At 53.2% G+C, this 20518-nt stretch overlaps 1 protein-coding gene across 2 annotated transcripts in view; it reads right to left on the bottom strand.

The window, feature by feature from the left end:
* The window catches only part of PRRX1 (paired related homeobox 1), a 70579-nt gene extending 50560 nt beyond the window's left edge, over positions 1-20019 (bottom strand). For both annotated transcript variants that reach the window (XM_045838383.1, XM_045838384.1), the window contains exon 1: positions 18751-20019. In XM_045838383.1, coding sequence (XP_045694339.1) covers positions 18751-18991 — 241 coding nt within the window. In that variant the 5' untranslated portion in view covers positions 18992-20019. The remainder of the gene's footprint in view (positions 1-18750) is intronic.
* Positions 20020-20518: the final 499 nt, after the last annotated feature.

Here is a 20518-nt window from a genome sequence, read left to right as displayed (position 1 = left end):
AAGAAGACATCAGTGGAAGCTCAGGAGAAGAGAGAAGTAAGCCTGATAAAACCTCAAGTAAGTCCTATTATAAAGCCAGTATTTCAGCTTCAAGGAGAACATTGAATAAATTCCCTGTGCTAAGAAAGTAATAAACGGATTGCCTCTGACTTGGCGTCTGGAAGTCGGGAGACTGTCCTCTTGGTCCAAGATTCAGTTCATAGGAAGTCCAGTTTTTCTTGTGGAATACTGAAGTTTTCTGTATGATCTGCTTAATCAGTTGCATAATTCTCAGTGTATGCTGACTCTCAATTATCACTTGCCACATCACTTGAACTATCATGGAAGATGTTGGAAGGTTAGATGAGCCAGTAAGGAATTTCTTAACTCTCACGGTACCTCAAGCTTCAGGAATTTGGGGCTTGAAATCTTCTCTAAAAGCAAGAGGTACCTATTCAAAGAGGTTCCCGATAGTTGTCCAAGTAGTGGCTTCTCACAGGTCAGAAATTCTTCCTGCAGCCTGGAATCCCCTTGGGGTCACAGAAAGTTACCCCTGGGAGGAGCTACAAGGGCGGGCCTGACCCAGCTCCCGAGAGACAGAGGAGTGGCAGAAGGGAAGACGGGACGGGTTGAGGTCACTGTTACCATTTGGAGCTGGTCCCACCCGTAGCTTGAGGTGCCACTGATGACAGGCTGGGAGGGTCAACGACTCAGAACCGGGCATGTTGAAATCCCTCTGAAGGGGGCTCTGTGCGGGCCGGATTGGACTTCTGTCACCAAAGAGCCACTCCTGTGATTGGCTCTCTGTGCTGCCTTGGTGTCCTCCAGCAGGTGTGGCACGCGCTGTAAACAGTATTTGTTCATCCAGTGGCCGGTGGTCGGTAACGTTCTCATTTCAGCTCATTAGCGGTTTGATGACGGTCCCCTTGCTTGGCCGTGTCCTGCAGATGCGCAGATGGGAGGCACTGTGACCCGGGGAACAGACGGTCACCGCTCGAGGCCCCTCAGTCACCCAAGTCTTCGCAGAGCTGAACTGCGGTCGGTAGCAATGCTGCCTTCTGATGTTTTGCTAAATTACAAAGAGGCCACTTTTGCAGAACTTAAAACAGAGCCATTCCTTTCTGGGCAAATTATAGGCAGTACCTGAATTACAGGCTCTATCTTTTCAAATAACCAACTCCAGGAAAAAAATCGCTCCCATTCACACCCCGCTACATCCACCCAGCTCCCTCTCCTCTATGGCAGCTGCTTCCAGGGACCCGGACAGGCCATGGAGAGGCTGTGAGTTTGAGAGGAAACCTGGGCATGGGCGCCCAAGGGAGATGAGGCCCAGAAGACTCAGGGTCCTGGGCTGGTCCTCCAGGCTAGGCCTTTTCATCTCCTAACCCAGCGGGCTCCTCTCCTCTGCCATCGCCCTGAGAATAGAAGTGCAGCTCCGCCCTGTGACCTGCAAGGTCCCTGTCACCGGGCCTCTCTGACCTCATCTCCCAAACTGCTATCCTCCAGCTGCACTGCCCTTCTCTCTTGGACACAGCATCTTTGGTCCTGCCCCAGGGCCTTTGCACTTGCTGCTCTTGCTGCTGCCTGGAGAGGCCCTGGCCCTGTGCTCCTTCTTTGCATTCGTATCCCTGCTCAAAGGAGCCTGTTTCATTTCCCAGCTGGAACTCGTCATTGCTCCTCATTGAATTGTCTATCAAGTTGTTGGTATTTTTTCTCATCGATGGTCTCTCTTTCCCAGAGAATGGAGGGTTGATGAGAAGAAGCCATTGGTGTTTGCACAGAAGCAAGGGTAGTAACTGGCACACAGGCACTCGGTGCCTATTTGTCAAACGTGAAGAAATGAGTGAGAGAAAGGGAGCGGGATGGGGTCTGTTCCTGATCAGAATGGACTTAGACCTAAGTCTCCAACTGTGTTGTGTCAGCCAGTCCCCAAAGGGGGGCTGTGGGGGGGCCCAGGGTTATTGAGTGTTTGCTCAGGTGATGGTCATTCCACACCCTGTGTTCTATTCAGCTCTTGTTCTTGCCATTCGTCTTCCTCCCTGGGACCTCTGGGAAGTGGGCTGAGAACGATGCTTAAGGCACCAGAACCTCTGGCATCCCTGAAAAACCATGCCACGTGGCCATGCCACAAAGGGACGTGAGAACACACAGGAGGAGTACTGGTTGGCTGGGGGTGGGCGTTGAAGAAGGTTCTCAGGAGACTGAGTTCGTCTGGTTCCAAATTTCCCCAGCTCGGGCCCTGTGCTAATAAAGAGGGCAACACATCCCTGTCCTCCTCCAAAGCCACTTCTGGGCTGCAGCGCTCCGGCCACCTCCCCTGTCACCAGAGTTCATCTAGATCATGCGTGTAATAGTCTTTTGGAGGCTTCCTGGGAACTTAATCACCGCTTGTAACATTGCATTGGGGAAAATGAACATCCGGTTCCAAACAGCCATATCAGACTATCTGGTTTAATCTTCCATAGACTTGTCAAAAATACATGGCTGTTTTCCCAATTCCATAGGAATATTGCGTAGGGAGCTGGCTGGCCTGTTCAAGGTCAGAGCCATGATCAAAAGCAACTGCTCAGCATCAGGAAAGCTCTCTGGCTCACCCAGTCTCTTCTCCAGGACTGTCCTCTAACTCACTCGTTCAAGTCCACTGAGCCCCGTCATTGGCCTCAGCGCTGCTGCTTGGCCGTCATCGAAGTAGCTAGTGCCGTGAGGGCTTTTCTTGGTGAAGGTGTAACTTCCTGAAAGATTATTTGCCGTTTTTCATTTGTGTAATCCAAGCACTGCAGCTACGGGAGCTCCGTGTTCCACCGAGTGAACATCGCAGAAAAGCCATCTCACTCAATCACCTCCTTCCGATTTTCCTGCCACCGGCGGGTCAGCCAGAGGGTGACAGAAGGTGCCGGGGCAAACTCCGAGGCTTCGGGCAAGGCGCTGACTGAGCCTCCTCTGAGTGTCCCAGCCCAGTTTGTAACTGGGGCGAGATAAACAGGACCCCCCTCCCCTGAGCATCACTGTGAAAATCCAGACTGCACAAGTAGTATAAATCACCCAGCACAGCACCTGGTTGTGACAGGTGCTCGATACGTCTTAATTTCCTTCCTGAGTGGCCTCTCCCCATTGAAAGACTCAGGGGCACTGGGTAAGTAGGCGTGGGCGTCTTTGAGCTTCAGGGCCAAACACAAAAAAACAGAGAGACTAATCCCAGGTCCCTTTGCTAACCCAGAAACCTTCTTTGTTACCTCCCTGATATATTTCTGGCACTCCTTTGGGTTCATACTTCATAGTAATATTATGGAAGTCAATACCACCTGGGGAATGATGTTTCTAAGGAAGCACTGTGCTTGCTACTCAGAAAACCGTATTTTAACCCCGGGGCCCGCTGTCTTGGTAAATGTCCCTTCAAAGGCAAACTCATTGAGAAGGGGAGTCAGTGGGGATGACTGCGGGGCCATCCCAACCAAGGCCAGCATCTTCAAGGCCCGAAGGTGGGCTGCTATGACACTCAGTGAATTACTACTGATGCACTCAGTTTTGCAACAAGATTTGCAGGAGCATAACCACATAGCTCCCCTGGGGACTCGGCCGGTGCGCTCCACAGATGGTTATGTACAAAATAAACAATAGCTAACTGTGAATTATGAGGTTGTAATTCCACCAAGGGGCTTCCGGTGATGTCATGAACCACATGAGCAAAGATCGTGTTGTGAGAGGATCCCAGGTGGACCTGGAGGCCTGGACTCGGCCGTGGACTCTGCTGCAGGTGTGGTTCCGGCAAAGCCTCTCCCTCGACCTGGGCCCCTTCTCGTGCCAGCACGGGCCCTCCTCTCAGAATCACACTACCCTGCTTTCTTAAATGGGGTTCCTCTGGAGTCGGTTAACGGTCTGTATTGAAGAGGCCAACCCAGCCCCAGCCTCATGCACTCTTGGGACAGCAATCTAGGAACTGCATATATTTCATTCGGAAAAACGAAGCCTGATATTTAATAGAAAATCCAGTTAGCACAAAACCCCTGGAACATACCTTAAAAGGAGATATTTGTGATGGAACGTCAGCGTGCGCCAAGCCTAGTACCCCACTTGTGGAATAAATGCGCCTTGACACAAGGCCAACGTGGAAAAGTTAGGTTGAGATTTCAAATAGAAGCTCCCCCCAGTCAGTCTGAAAAGGGGGGAAGTGAAAACTTGGCTTTTTCAGACCACGTAGAATGTGAATCAACCAAATTGCAGAAATACTAGAAAAGCTGCTTTATCAGCCACCAGGAAGTAAGGAAGGACTTTGTAAGAAAGGACCATACAAAATACTGAAGTACAGCTTCCTAAATGCGGCAGACTTTCATCTGAAAGCTTACCAAACACTCAAGTTCAATTGCGAAGATTCGTGCCTGTGTGATAGATCACTCCTACTTTGACACACGCTTTTTCTCCCAAGAATAAGAGCTGAGATCATGATTACCTAAAATTAGACCTAAGATTTTTACAACCCCCGATAACTGCCTCAATCTTTTTCTCTGTTTTATGTGGAAAACTGAAAACAGGGCCCAGCACCTAGCTAAGGGCTTCGTGCAGGGTCTGGTTGTGTCTCCCACGTGCGTGTTCATGCATTCGTTTATCCCAGAACTGCTTCTTGAGCCGTCTGCGACATAAATAGCACCGTGATAAGCACTCTGAAGTATCAAATATCTGTCTCTCTGCCCTGGTCTTCAAAAGTGCATGCATCTGTTTGAAAATGCGAATGCTTGTGGGGGAGTTAACGATGGACTGACCGGACCGCACAAGGTACTGGTGGAGGGCCCGAGGAGATGCATCCCTCCGTACCAATCACTATGCGAGAACGTGGTCTGTGCGAACGTTTTCCAGCTTTTCAGTATGTAAAAATTATCTGGGATATTCAACATGCACGGGGGCTCGGGGGACTGCAGTTCACTGGGTGTGGGTGGGGGACTCTGGACTCTGCATTTTAAGACACTTCGGCTCATTCCGGTGCAGGGAAGCGAGCATTACACTTTAAGATACGTGAGATCAGACTGTACGCACATTAGAGAGTCAGCTTACATGTCATTTTTTTTCATCCGTTTTTTCTTAATTGTTAAAAAATGAAACAGATGTGGGAGAGACAGAGGAGACAGAAATGAAGGCACTAAGGACCATGGTAGACTTTTCCCCGATGAGGAAAGGACCCCAGGCTCTGTAAAGAAGAGGAACCGGAGTTGTCTCCACCCCCAACTCAGGGACTCATGCCCTAAAGCACACGCAGCATTTTTAGCAAACGTACACTTTTCCAGACGTGAGAACTCATCTTCCCCACAGAGCTGCGCTCCTCATCTCTGACTGCATCCGAGGATCGTGTTTTGGAGAGGACCTGACTCCTCTCTCTTGCATAAGGCACAGAAGACCATGGTAAACTGCTTCCCTAGACATGAGCGCCTGTGGTGGTGCGGTAAACCGGTGTCTGAGTGCGCCGCCCACGTGATCCATTCCCTTCACGTGCACCACGAGTGTTAGGCATGCTGCCCTGTTGCTGAAGAATGCCAGCAGTAGGGTTTAAATGCTCATTGCTTGGCAACAAAATGATAATAATAAAGAGTCCTGGAAGCTTCACGATAATAAAATGCAGTCTGTACGTCTTCCAGGTTTATCAGATTTCAAAGCCATACATAACCAAGCAGGTCACATGTTAAACTGAGGACAGAATGTTTATCTTACTCAACTGGTTAGGAAATCCAAGTTGGCAAAACAATGGCGACTTTCTGTATAATCACAGTTCACATGGTGAGTATTTTTCACGTATAAAAATTAAGTAAACCACACAGAAATCCCCGCGGGGTGATAATGACAGCGCTGTGTTAGCGAGACTCTGCTGCAGAGGAAACTGAGCGGGGCTGGGCTCCCGGAGCCCGACTGACCAACCACTGTGTCGGGTGTGCGGTAAGAAGTCCCGGCACTGGTGGTCTGAGCACGGGCCACACCTTCTGCACTCTGGCCCGTGGCTCACCTGGGACAGGTCACTTGTCCTCAGTCACAAGTCCCAGTTATGGGTGGGTGATGTGGAAATAGGGAAGGTTGGTGCCATCTCAAAGTTTAAATAGATTTGCATCACTTGCTTTTTATGCTAATGAGGGGGAGAGAGACCTGAGAGAGGGGGCACAGCCAGGAACCTCTGGGCCAGACTCCCGGCTCTGCCAGGCACTGAGGGGTGGCCTTACAAGTGTCACTGACCGTCACAAGGCCTGAGGGTCTCACTGGCTGTCTGCTCATGCAGCCAGTGAGAGGCATGCCACAAAGGTATGGCTTCTGGAGTATGGGAACAGTCCCAGCTGTAGTGACATTACACGGCATTAAACATCGGTGGGGAAACCACATTGAACACATATCCAAGCCTGGAATAAGCGGCCCTTGCCAGAGACGTTGTGGCAGCGGGGGTGGGCCAAGAACACACATCTGTCTGAACACCTTTGGTGGGGAGGAAAGCAGGGTTCTGAGGTCTTTGTCTGCATGGTCTCATTATTCCAAACAACGGATTTGCCTGACGTCAACCAGCAAGTACAGCAGTCCCCCCTTATCCACGGGGGATACGTCCCAAGACCCCCCGTGGGTGCCTGAAGCCACAGATACTACCGAACCTGATATAAACTCTGTCTTTCTGTACACACACGCCTTTCCACTTAAAGGAGGCACTTTCCGGCTTCTCCCTGGCGTGTCTGAATCGCCAGCAGCACGATTCTTGTGCTTTGGGGCCGTCGTTAAGTGAAACCAGGGTGACCTGCACACAAGCCCTGTGATACGCAGGCAGTGGGTCAGATCACCTGGACAGCTGCTCGGTGACTAACAGTAACATCAACACTGGGGGGACGCTGGACAAAGGGATAATTCACATCGCAGGGCACAGAGCAGGGCCCGTGAGATTTCGTCCTGCTACTCAGTACGGCGTGTGATATAAAAGGCACGAATTGTTTATTTCTGGGATTTTCCATTTAACATTTTCAGACCACAGTTGACCACGGTGAACTGAAATTAAAATTGAATCTGCAGATGAGGCAGTCCACTGTATATTATACAGATGTAACTGAACATATAGAATTCTCTGACTAGAAAGTGAAATGCTATGAAACTCCTAATGTCCTTAAATCTAAACTAAAAAGTCTTGCTTTTGGAGGGCTGGGCATCCATAGTTTGAAGTGTATTCTTAGATTTTGAGCTTTATATGATAACCTAGAAAAGTCTTCATTCGGGTCCGTGTACTATGTACCCAAATTCTAACCCCTTATTTCTCAAAGATTTTCACCAATGCGCTATCTTTTCAGCTCCCCACATTCCCGTGCGAGGCAGGGCTGTGGCGTGCCCACTGTACGAGGGAGAGTGCAAGCCAGGGGGAGGGAAAGACTGGCGTGGTTGTTCGTGTGTTGCGAAGGGGCAGGCTGGGCTCCCCCTTCTTAACCGAGCATGGTTCTGCTGGGCCACGAGGCACCTCAGAGAACGGGGCTGACATCAAAGATCGTGGGGAACAATGAGAAAAGTGAAAATGGACTCAGGGCAGAAAGAGTCAAGTCACCTAACAGTAGCCCCATATACTTCCCCAAGCCACAGTGTTCTTAGCTGTAAAGTGAAAATAATCATTCTCCATTCCTACTCACTTCTGAACATTGGTTTGTTAAAACACAGTGCCATTGGTAGATGCTCTTAAAATTTGTGAAGCAGTTTCATATTTAACCTTACTTTGTCATCATTATTATTATTAATCCTTTAAGACAAAGTAATGCAGCCGCTTATACCAAAAGAGCCAGGGAGAAGAACGGAAGAAACCAGCAGTGGGTATATCAACTCAGCTAAAATGACCGTAGCTTAGGCCCACCCGAACACCGCTGCGGTTTCCCGGCCGCTCCAGGTAGCCCTGGATCTCCAAACCACAAAAACAGAAAGTACAGACAGCACATTCTCACCACCCTGGGAAAGAAGAATGTTGGGATAAAGGAACGAGAAAAAAAGATAGAAGCTTAAATAGCGTTTCCATATATTCTGAGTAAAAATGGCCACACCCGGAAAAACCTCCTCCCCGAGGGAAGCTGAGAACAGGCGCTCCCAGGCGGGCGAGCGAGCAGCGAGGTTACCCGCTCCTCTTGTCAGAAGGGAGCCAGCCTTTGAAATGCGTGCAGCACAACTGCGGGTTTCGGGTTCTCGTTATTAATGAACTAAATTACGTTTTATTTCTCAAATGTGTTGAGGATTCACCCTGTGGTCTTTCCTTGAACTTGAACTTGAGGATTAGAGGTGCTGAACGGCACATCTGGCTGTAAGCAGGGAGCTTGGCTGCGCGGTCCTGCTCTCTTCCCTTAGACACAGGCGCTGTGGGGACCCACGGGCAGGCGCTGGGACCGGGCAAGGGTGGTTTTGGATCCTCAGAAGCGATAATCACTTTCTCTGCTCCCCCTTGCTCACGACCAGGGGAAAGAGGCATTATGACGATACACCTAATTCATCATTTAACATTTTTTTCTACAAGATTTCCTATCACTTGTTAATACTTTCCCCTAAAGAAAATATTTGCATTCATCAGGCAAATGTTTTAACCTCAACTTGCCAGAGAATGATTTTTAAATAGACTTCATAACAACAATTCGTATCTTCTCTGTAATTACCGTGCTACCTAAGGGCTGGGGTGCTCCAGACTTCTGCCTCTGGATCGACGCACTGTTTCTGACTTTGAGGAGTGCCCCTTCCTCTGTGAAAACACGCTCTGTGCCCTGGGCTCCGTCATTGTCCCCCCCCACCCCCCCCATCATCATCCTCCCGGGAGCAGAGAAAAACGTGCGGTTACATGTTTGTTTTCTTAGTTTGGGGGAAGCATAACCTCTGACTATGGGACTAAAAATTCCCCCACTGATTAAAGAAAAAACAGTAATAAACAATGTTAATACAAAAAATTGGCAGAAATCAAGAGGAAATATTTTAGCACCAAACTATTAACTGTGTCTACCACCGTTGAAATGCAGAGGCTTTACTTTCCTATTTGAACTTTCCCATGTAAAAAAAGCGCACAAATATTCCTAAAATGAGCAGTATTACACTTTGAAATTACTTTTATATTAAAAAATTACTTCTGCTGGACAGTTTAAGAACAGCACAGCCAGGTTATACCCCAAGGTTGTCTGTTTGCTTGCTGCAGCTCTGCTGTTTACACTGTGGGGTAGCCCTCCCCAGCAGAAGTCTCTAATCTAAAATTCTCAAGACAAATCAGTAACTATAAACATCCAGAGAAGCACTAAGCAATACTTGTCAGGGTGTTGACTGCTTCTACAGAGAGCACCAAGAAGGGGCCTCGCTTGGCCCGAGACGAAGCAGTCAAGGAAGGTGTTCACACCGAGGGGTGTTTGGGGTACGTTTGCAGAAGGGGCAGGGAGCAAGGGCATTTCAGACCCAAAGTTAGACAAGCAGAAAGGAGACTAGAGACCCCCCCCCCGCAGCCCCCCACATGCTAGGAAAATAGTGGGGTCTGCAGTGTGTGTGATAGGCAGGTACTGGGGCAGGGATGGAGATACAGATGATAAAGGGTGATAAGAAAAAAAACCCAGGATAAACAGTTTGGCTTTGATATAGAAAAACAAAACAAAACAAAACAAAAAGCAACCATGAGTTCTAAAGAAGGGGAGAGCCATGGATTTTTTTTTTTAAATGAGTGTGTGCAAGAACACACTGGCGTTCATCACTCATTCACTCTGCAAAGACTCTTCTGCCCTGCTCCTCGCCCGCCCACAGAGGAGGACGGGCACGGGTGCGGTGGACCCAGCTAGTTAGGAGGCCGGGACAGCAGTGCAGGTGAGCTACCGTGGAGGGGCAAAAAGGAGGTGGATTCGAGTGATCGTAGCAAGTACACGTGGGGCCAGGGGATGGATTGGACAGCAGCGTGAAGGAAGGAGCTGAAGGTGAAATGTGAGTTTAACGCCCACGTGTTGCTGTGCAGAAAAAGCTCTAGAGGATCAGGCTGGGGAAAGGGAGCTCATTCGTGGCACATTTTCCTCCCTTTGATGTCAAAGCACTTTTAGGATGCTCACACAGAAATGCCACGTGGGGAGGCAGCTGCCTAGCGGAGCCTGCAGTTCTAAGAGGACCTTGAAGCCATGCCCTGGCAGCCTCACTGTGGAGATGGTGAGTGAAATGGGCGGCCCAGAGAGGTCCAAGGCAAGGGGTATAGAGTGGGAAGGGGAGGGGAGGGGCCTGGAACCTAGGCCAGCTGGGGAAGGGGATCCACTGAAGAGAGGAGCTCATTCCTTCGCTAGGTGAGCAGGGCCTGAGCACAGAGGACAGGTTGGCCGCCGTCCCAGTGGGAGGCGACTGCCCTACCGTGATCCAGACCAGGATTTAGGGAAACAGCACTGGTAAAAAGGGAAAGAAAAGCCACAACGCACAGTTATTTGATGTCCCCTCCAGGCTGGATTAGTGGTGATTTTTGTCAGTGTCCAGGTGTAAAGATTGGAATGTTCAACTTCATAGATTTATGAGTTACCTAGAAGACAAATAGAACGGCAACCAGGTCCCCAAACCTCAATTCCTAAGAAGTCACTCCAGGCTATGATAAAACGAATTCAGAGAGGAAAGTACACAAGAAAATGGTACCGACGTGTCGTTGAGCTCAACAGCCCTGTCCTCGTTGGACAGTCCTGCAGGACGGCATTAGGGGGCTCCTGCGGCCCCTAGGTGCCCATCGCTCTGCAACACAGAGGTCTTGGCCAGCCAGGTGGGGCCCAGGGGATGCAAAGAAGAAAAGGACAGGAGGCCGGGAGACCGAGTCCCCTACCATTTGCCATGCCCAAGCCCATTCTATCAAGCCCTTTGCAGACGAGCATGGATTTATGTGGACAAGTACAATGGAAACTTGAGAAAATGTGGTTCTCTCTCGCTATCAGAAGTGCTGGCTAGGCCTTCACGTTGCCCATAGTCAAGCTGATTAAACTTAGCATATTCTGGCTCAAATTTTGATTGACTTGGGCCCCTTAGCCTTGAAGCTGTATATCTGAATCCCCTTTGAAAAGATTTGGCCTCCCCATGTATATTTAGAGTACTGGGAGAGTGCCAGTCTGTTTTTATGCTTATTTATAACTCCACCACCTTCCAGCACTGCGAGGGACTTTAAAATATAATGACATGACTAATGATGAGAAATTAAGTGAATGGGGCGAATGTTTTCACTCCCAGACAAATGTTTGTGGGAAGGCAATTTCCTGGCCTTGTGCTTCTGTTTTTAGTGAGCACCCAAGTTCAGATTATTTTGGAAGGTATGTGTTACCACCACCTACACCAAGAAGACACGATTTTCACTCTGCCGCTGTGCTGCCCCCAGAAATGCCTTGTCTTGCTGACCTCCAATGTCCAGGAGTGGTAAGGAGAGAAGCAGAAAATTCCAAAATTTACAGAGCGGGGTTAAGAATTTACCCTTGTATGTCCTTTGGGGCTTTTGAAACTCTTTCTCCAAAAGGGAAGATCAGTGGAGGCCAGGAGTCAGATCTGGGGTTTGGAAGTAGCTTTGGGTGCCCGTGTTGCAGGCACACCCAAGACTGGGGGCAGTTATTGTCCTTCCTTTGAGGGAAAGGGGTTCACCCTAACCCCAGGGCTTATCGCTAGGGGGTGGGGTGGGGCTGGCACTCCGCCTATCCGAGACCGCAGGGACCGCGAGGGTTTCTGTGGTCGCCTGGCAGCATCTCCCTGGCACTGCCAGCTCTGCGCCTCTCAGATCCGCCTTGCTTTCCTAGCCACTGGGAGTTCATGTGCAGAAAGGTCTCACCCACCTCCTCGGAGACAAACCCTCTCCTTCCGCATGGAACCAGACACCCGTTCTCGTGCCCAAGGACCTGGGCGCACTTAGTGCCACCCCCTTCCCGTTCCTTCCAGCCCACCGTGCAGTCCTGGCCACCCTCATTCAAAGAGGAAGGCAGACTGCCTACCAGCTATCTCTATGTCTCTGTGGAGTTTATTTATGCCTGAGTGTCTTCGCAATATTCATATTTCCCATCTTTTGCTCCTCGAGTAGAGGGGTCTTCTAGCGTGCCTCTCTCTCTCCTACAGGAGTCCAAGGGTATTAGAAGGTAGGGTAGGTCCCAGCCCAGCCTGGGAGAGGTGCGCCCCCTTTAGGCGGGAGAAGGTAAGGTGAGGCGTGCCTGGCCAGGTCACTGGCATCCTGCCCTAGAGCTGGGCCCCAGGGCTCTTGGAACTGGGAGGCTGAGGGCCAAGGACCGACCCGGGCTGGGGGTGTTTGCGTCTTCTCCTGCCCCTACATGGAGATCATTCAAATCTAAGATACTGTGAGCTCTATTTTAAAAGTTAAATTCTCTCAATTATTGAATTAATTTTCCCTCGCCCTGTTTTACTCCTCCCTCAGCCCACCTCCCAAAAGGCGAGACTCAGAGAGCACCCGCCGTTCCTGTCCTGGGGCCCTCCATGGCCACCGGAGACCCCTGGGGTCTCTCCCCTGGCTGCTCAGCACTCCTAAGAAAATTTCCAATCACTTGCACAGAACCCCACCGAAGCAGACAAAATAGGGCCTGTCCTTGCTCTTTCTCATAACTCAGATCTTGGGGATGCAAACGAACACACGTTTTTCAAATTTGTTTCTCATTTGGAATGGAGTCTGGGGAAATCACTAATGGCACATTCAGCCCCACTGTTCTTGGGAGTTGCAGCTCCCTCCTCGCTCGTTGCAGCAAAGGGGCTGGGGCATCCTGAGGAGGGCCTGGTTCTGGGCGTAGCCCGGGCCCTCGCTGCTGCACGTGCGAACTCGGAGAACAGAATCCTGGAGCCTGCCTGTCCTCGGACTCTTCTGAGAAGCCACACGCGTGTGCGTGTGTGTGTGTGTGTGTGTGTGTGTGATGTCGATCTGTTCTGACAGGTTTTCTTTATTTCCTTCCACAAAGTTTCCTGCCACAGCCATCCTTCATGCCCTTGTTCCCCTCCTGTCCCCTGGGCGGCCACTGCCCCTGTAATCGGCTTCCCAGATATTTTTTTTTTCACCAAGGAAAGTGGTTCTAGGACAAGTGAAATGGAGTGATTTTTTTAGAGTCTTAAACCTAACATGGATCGCCCATAATTCTCTGTTCGACTACTTCCTTGTGGTGGCCTCGCTAAATTAGACAAATGACACCAGGAATCAACTAAAATCCACACTATCGCGGAGACTTCTTGCTCAAAAACTACCGGAGGGAAACAGACCGCTGACCCTGAACACCAGCGACTGTCCCTCCTTAGGTGGCTCATCAGTGAGTCCCCGCATGGACTGATTTAACAAGAAACAGCAGTGTGGAGGGAAGGAGCTCGCGGCACTGCGGTGATACTCTTACTGCCGTTTGAGTCTGTTGGTTTTGGGGTGTCTGTTAGCTCGCTCACCAAGCGATTTGATTTTACAAGAATCCGAATCCTTGAGGACAAATACTGCTGCTGCTGACATATGTATCCTCCCAGTACCGTGGAGAAGGGAGGTAAAGGACGCCCACGCTGTGGGAGTGGTGCTCGCCCGCATCAAATTAAAACGCGGGATTGGAGGCAGGGAGCGCCCGGTGATTACAGCGGCTTGCGCGCCCAAGTGTTGGGACACCAAGAGGCCACAAGGCGTTGTCCCTTTATCAGATAGTTCCTGTAAATGCCCGATCTCTGGCTCAGAGGAATTCTGCCCAAGGGCGCTGTTAGTGAATTTAAGAAAGGCTTGGATGGAGGATGCCGGTTCCCCGTTTCACTTTTTCTTCTGGGGAGATTCTTTCCCAAAAACCCTCATCGCCCCTTGCAGGGGCGGGAAAAGAAACAAGCACAAAGCAAGGCTTATCTCCTTCTCTACGAAGATTCCCTGGGTTTCTAAACGTTGTACCTCCTAAGGCTTTTGCTCTCTCCCTCTCTCCGAAAGGGTAAAAAAGAAATGCGTATTTTGCGAACCGTACTGCCAGGCGCGGGAGGCAGGCGCGGGTCGCCGCGCGCGCCCCGACTTGCAGCGTCGCGGTGCCCGCGGCTCGCGCGCCTCTGCGGCGGAGGTTCCCTGGGAGCTGGGGGTCTGCTCTGGTGGCGTGCTGAAGGAGGGGAAGAATTGTAAGAGTAACGCGTTTTTTAAAGTAGCAATCAAATTGGTCTAGGAATCCTGGTTGAAAATCAACTGATGCCACTTAAATGCGAACAAGGAAGTGGCCGCTGGCGGAGAACTACGTTCAAAACTCGGTTCGGAGCCAGTGGGGTAGGAAGGTAGCGCCGGCTCTGAAGTTGCCGGGGGGAGTTTCGCGCGGGGAGGGGGAGGGTGGGTGGGTGACATCTTGTTGGTTTGGAGATGATTTATTCACTGCGGTTGTAAAATCTAAAATGAGGCCCTGGGAAGATGAAGAAACGGCAGGGACCCGTGTGTGACCCACCGCTGCCCGCCTGACGCCGCTGGGCTCTGACCTGAGCATGCCGGGAAGGCTGAGGTCGCGGGACCGCGGTGCCGGCTTCGGGCGCCGTCTAAGCCACGGGAGAGGCGCTCCAGAGCCCTGGGCCCGGCCTCCGCGGGGGAATGAAGGCGGCGGCGGTGACCGTCTTTTAGAGTTGGGGGGTCTGGTGCCGGGAGTACGGCAGCCTGGGGCCTGCGGCCGCGGGCGTCACAGGCCCGCCTTCCTCACACTTGGAACTCCAAGTGGCCCTGGGCCCCGGAGCCGTGGGAAGCACTAGACTGTCAGTTCCTCCGACATTGATTAAGAGATGGAGGCCGTCCAGTCCTTGCCCCGGCATGTAAGAGAAACAGGGTTCACCATCTCTTCTCTGAGCTTCATTTTGGACCTCGGGGGCTCAGTGACCCTCCTTCATCCTGGATTTCCCTGCCTCCTCTAAAGGGATCCTCTCGCCAGGCTACCGTCAGAACAATATATTTTCTTGACCCCCCACCCTTGAATCGAGATAACGAAGGCCCAAATTCAGGGTGCCGGCACCGGCTCCAGGTTCCGGGGGTGGTGCTTCATAAGAAAATTTCTGGCGCCGTAAGTGTTGCAAATGCTGAAACCCCAGGGAAATTGATATTCTGACCCGAATTCCAACTGGGGAGCGCCCAGAGAATGTCCCCGATCCCCCGGGTGTCTATGGCTCTAGGAGCAGTAAGTGAACGTGGGCCTGGGTGCCTGGCGGAGGCATTGGCGGGCAATTCCTTTGCGCCCAGTTTACACCTCTGCCTTTGTGGCAGGTCGGTTTCCTGGGCCTCTGGGCCGAGTTTGCATCCCGTCCCTGCCGGCCGCAGCTGCGCCCGGTGCGCACTTAGCGCGGCCTGTGAGTGTGTGCGTGCGCGCGCGTGTCTAATTGACTTTCCGTCTACCTTTTTATGACTACATGTGTTTCCAACAAAAGGTCTTATTAGGACAATCTGGTTTCACTAATTTAGAGGCTGGGAACGTGGAAGGCAGGCTTTTTTTTTTTTTTTAAGAGTTTGCAGAAGTTCAGATTAAGAAATGACAGCGGGACGCACCGTCCTTCTTGGAGCAGGTCTGCCTGGTTTATGACCTGTTCCTCTTCCCTCTGCCCGACAACTGCCCCCACCCAACACCCTCCCCCCCCACACTCCACACTCCCCAACTAGCATTCCTGACAGTGTTAAAGAACCGCTTCTTTAAACCCTTAAGGTTGTTGAACCTAGAAGTTCGAGAAATTTACGGGGTGGGAGAATCAGTACACAGGAAAGAAGTCGTTCTACAGAGAAGTGGAATGAATCTCAGCCGTCTCGGGAAACGGAATTTCTGGGGCGGGGGGCTGTGGGAGATCAGCGGGAAGCCCTCACCTGGGACAGGATACACGGCTTTTCTTTGCCAAGGTTGACCCAGGTTGTGATCGGAAAAATCGGCAGCACGACTGACTTAAAATTGCAAGTGTAAATGGAGTCTGTTTTAACTAATTTCAGCCCAAAAGAAAAATTAGGAAGGACACGTATCCACATAGTTGGGAGAGTAAAAGTCGTCTCAGAAGGTTCCCCATCTCTCCAAAAGAGATTCTCTCCATTCCCCACCCTGGCGGGGACGCCCAGCAGGCTGCGAGGGGCAGGAGCGCCTGACTCTGCGGGGCTCTGCCCCTGGCGGGCTGGGAGCCCAGCTCTCCTCCTCTGCCGGGAGAGTCCTTTCTTCTCTGATTCAGTGTCCCCAGCAGACGGCAGGCCCCGCCAGTCTTGGCTTCCAAGTAGCCCACCACAGCTTCCAGTTGCCCTGGCCCCTGGGCAACTGCTGGTGGAAGACAAGGACCAAGGACAAAGGTTCTCCTGGACATTTGCTATTCTGCAACTTACCAGACCCTCCTGTTCTCCGTTCCAGGGATGGGGGAGGAGGAGGCGGAGGGAACCTTGTTTCTAAAAGCAACAACTATTTGTGAGAATAGGCCCCTTGCCGTCTCTGTGTATATGTTTGTGTGCTTTCTCGGCTACTTCCCCAGCCCCTGCTGATGGTCACTTTGTCCCCACCACCTAGCTCTGCATCCTGCGACCTCCTTCCATAACTGTTGACCATCCTTCCTCAGCAGCCTCTGAGCCCCCCTTTCCTTGCCGGGGTCTACTCCCCACTAGGCCTTGTTACTCCTTGAAACTCTGAGATGTGCTCAGGGATAAAACTGGCATGTTCTCGAGGGTCTTATCCCTTTCCCTGTCCCCAACTCTACCCGCTGCTGCCCTTTGCATGTCCTCGAGCGCCTCGCCGCAGGCAGATGCCACATGCACAGCGAAGCCTGGGCTACGCCAGGGCTGCGTCTCAGGAGCTTTCCCCGGGCTGCCTCCTGAGACCACAGGCGTGCCTGCCTCTGCCTTGGCTTTAGAGCACTCCCCAGCCAGCCCCCTCTGCCCATGCTGGCTCAGTCAGCACCCCCCAGAAGGCCACCCCCAGCCCGGGCTCCCTTCTGGTGGCGCCCACTGGGAGCCGAACCAGAGGAATGTCCAGTGTCTCCTCAGCCCTGTGGCACCCCGCGCCCACCACAGCCAGCCTGGTCCCTGAGCATGCTGACGCCCTGGGCCTTGGGCCTGCTTTTCCGTGCCCTCTGTGAGCTCTCGGAGCTGGCTGGTCTCGCCTGTCCCACCCAGCTCTTCTACGGAGCAGTTTCTTTACGGCTGTTTTCTGCTGTGGGTCCAGCCTCCGGGGCTCAGGACTGTGATGTGCCTCACAACCGATCATTCGCCGTGGGGACCCAAGGGCAGAGTGCGCAGAACTGGTGGAGCTGGGCAGCAGGCACATGGCAATGGGGAGTACTATTCTCCCTGCTCTTCGTACGTTTGCGTTCTCCCTAGCAAAACCTTTAAAAAGCCACGATACTATTTTGCAGTGCATTTTCTTGGAGCTAAAAGTGTCCGCGCACACAGTGCCGCCAGCGCGCGCAGCCCGCGTTCTCGCCGCGAGAAAGCCCCTGCCGGGTGTGGCTGCCGGGCCCTACTTCCTCAGAGCGACAGGCCGGGCCAGACTCCCCATCGCCCTCTGCCTCTGAACGCAGGTAGGGTCAGTAGGTCCCCGTTTGATTCTGGTTGCAACACACCGAGGGGAGCCCAGGCCTGGACGCAGGAAGGGGGCGAGAGGGTTCTCGCCGCTGTCGGCTCCGGGGCAGCCCCGGCTCCCACCACCCAGCCCAGGCCTTTCCGCCTCGATCCCGGCCGCGTCCGAGTCCGGTTGCTCTGTCTGTTTTCCGGGAGTCTGACGTCAGGTGTGTTTTGTTTTGTTTTGTTTTGTTTTAATCACAGAATACCTGATTCCACAAGTTCCAAATTTGAAGACAAAAGAGCATTTGGCGAATAGTGACAGGAAAAGAGATCAGCCTCATTTTAAAAGTTCTGGCCAAGTTCAGGCTCTTGCAGATTCCAAGGAGGGACTGCGCACCCCTGCCGTGGCCCCTGGGGCGGCTAGGTGACAGGTCTGTTACAGACTGGGGGAGTGTGGGTCCCTTTGGAGTCGTGGTTTAAAAGCATGGCTACTGACTCTGGGCGACATCCCCGAGGGCCCGCTACTAGTCCGGGAGGACCGCAAAGGGAGACCGTGGGTGGAGTTTTCTGGAGGTTCGGGGGCCACCAGGGAGAGCCCCTCCAAAGTGACACCGGGCTCGACAGTGGGGCCCACACTTGCCCTGCGCGTCTTTACGGTGCGGGTTCATGCGGGTCGGGAGCTGGTTTCACCCCACAGGAGCGACTCGGGCCTTTGGCTCGGCCAGGGTCTCCCGCCCATTCGCAGGTGGAGGCAACAGCAGGGGGCGGAGGGCGGCTCGCGAGGCTGGCTCGGCGCTGCCGCGAAGCCCGTCCCGCACGCCAGGCCTCGGGCGCCCGGGCGCCCCGGGCCACCGGAGCCGCGTCGGTCCCGCTTCCAGTGCGCGGCGCCCTTCGCCGCCTCTGTCCCTGCCGTCCCCGAACCCACACACGCCGCCCCGACTCAGCGTCTTGAACCCGCTGCCTGCCCAGTCCGGGCGGGCTCCTCGAGTCTGCAGCCTCTCACCCTCCTCCCCAGCCCTGCCGCCTCCATGCGGGGAGAGCCGGCCGCTGCGCCCGCCCGGGACTGAGGGGCAGCCCCGGCGGCTTCGGCGGTGGTCCGCGGCGGGCGGCGTCCCCGACCCGGACCGCGGGGCCCGGAGCCTCCCTCCAGAGTCGGCCGGCGACGCCCTCGGCGGAGCCCTCCTTCTCGCGTCCCCCTTCCCGTCCGTGGCCGGCCCTTCTTCCGGCCACTGCCGCCACCTCCCCGCGTCCCCTGCTTTCTCCCCGTGGCCCCGGGCGGGCGCCGGCGGCCCGGCCAAGGCCCCACCCTCGGTCCCGGACGCGCAGCCCCGGGGCACGCGCCCCTCACTCACTGTCCTGCTGCGGGGTGTCGCTGCCGCTGGTGAGTCCCGGCGACTCCAGCAGGCTCCGGCCCGCCTCGCCCACGCTCTCGTCCGCCTGCGCCGCCACCATGTCCCCGGCTTCCTCCAGGTCTAGCAGGTGACTGACGGAGAAGTTCTTTTTCGCCTGCAGAGTGTCGAGGTTGCCGGGGCTGTCCAAGCGGCTGCCCAGCGCCGGTTGCCGCTCCAGAACGTGCCCGTAGCTGGAGGTCATGGTCTCCCCCTCCGATCCCACCCACCCCCCTCTTCCCGCTCGAATCAACACCAAACGCTGTGGGCGCGAGGGGGGAGAGGAGTCGAGTGGGGAAGAGAGAGGGGGGAGTGGAGAGAGAGAGAGAGAGAGAGGGAGAGGGAGAGAGAGAGAGAGAGAGAGAGGAAGGAGGGGAAGCACACACACAAAAATAGTGGGAAGGGCGGGGGACCCTCGCGCAGAGCAGAGCGTTCTCCGCCACCACCAGCCTTTGACAGCCCGGGCTGCTTTCCTGAGGCCAAGTCCGGCGCGATCCAAAGAGATAATCCACACCAAAAAATCAAATCAGAAAGTCACCCTACGTTGGAGTCAGGAGAAAAAAATTCCTTCCACCTCTCCAAAAGCGTCCACACGCACACACTAAAAATAATAGTAAGGGGGAGCGAGGAGAAGGGGAGGCCAGCGGGGCGGGGGAGTTAGGCAAACACAAGAAGAGAGAAGAAGGGGTGGGAGAGAAGAATCAAAGTGGGTTTTTTTAAGGTTAAAAAAGTTATTCCCAGGCAAGAGTTCAAGCACCAACAGAAGAAGGCTTGTTCCAGCTTTAAAACATCTTCAAGAAAACGTGTTCCCCCTCTCCGCACTCCTGCGGATTCTCAGGAGTGACTAAGGTTTCAGGAGGAGAGGGTGATGTCTTGCAGATGTACTGGAGAGCAGGATTCTCACTTTACTTTTCGTGAGGAGGAAAAAAAAGGGCTTCAGGAGTCCGGAGGAGGGTGGCGGCGGTGGGTTTCCCCCCTTCCCCTTCTCTCTCTCCCCCTCTTCTTGCGAGACTCCTTTTCCTTCTCAGTTGGATCAAGAAGCTCTCTGGCACTTCAAAAGGCACAAACTGGCATGCAGAGGAGGCTTTGTAGGGAATACAAGAAAATTGGAGACCCCTGGGAGGGCAGCGCTCGACTTAATAGGAGTCTGTAATTACGTGGCAAAGCCTTTGTGCGGTGCCTGACGTTTTACAGACCCCCTTTCTCCATCACAGTCTCCTTCTTCCTCCTTTCCCTCGGCCCAAAGAACAGTCTGATTAAGAAAACCCCCTTTGCCAACATCTGAGCAAGGGAGAAAGGGAGAGAGAGGGAGAGAGAGGGAGAGAGAGAGGGAGGGAGGGAGGGAGCCCGAGAGGGAGGGAGGGAGGAGGGAGCAGGAGGGAGGGAGGGAGAGCAGAGAGCCCCTTCGGATTTTTTAAGTGAAGGGCTAATTACCGTTCCCCTGCCACAGTATCGCGGGGGGAAAAGACAAACTGAAACCCACAGTCACTTCAAACGGGCTGATTATTTTGCCTCGGCGTTAACTCCTCCAGATTTGCTGAAGATCCCGTTGGAAATCTCATCTGCGTGTTTTGATAACAGCTGCGGGGGGGAAACTTGTTGGAGGAAACCCACAACTATCTCAATCAAATTTTCTTCTCCCTCTGTCTTTACATTTTTCTTTTTTTCCAACGTTTCCTGCTGGTCGAACAGTTTCTGGGGCGGGGGGCGGAGGAGCGTCTGGGAGGGAGCG

This window comes from Phyllostomus hastatus, unplaced genomic scaffold (genome assembly GCF_019186645.2).
Source record: "Phyllostomus hastatus isolate PE091 unplaced genomic scaffold, TTU_PhHast_1.1 phas_contig_283, whole genome shotgun sequence".
NCBI lineage: Eukaryota > Metazoa > Chordata > Mammalia > Chiroptera > Phyllostomidae > Phyllostomus > Phyllostomus hastatus.
Note: the sequence above shows the minus strand (reverse complement) of the source record. Positions and strands in the feature narration are given on the sequence as shown.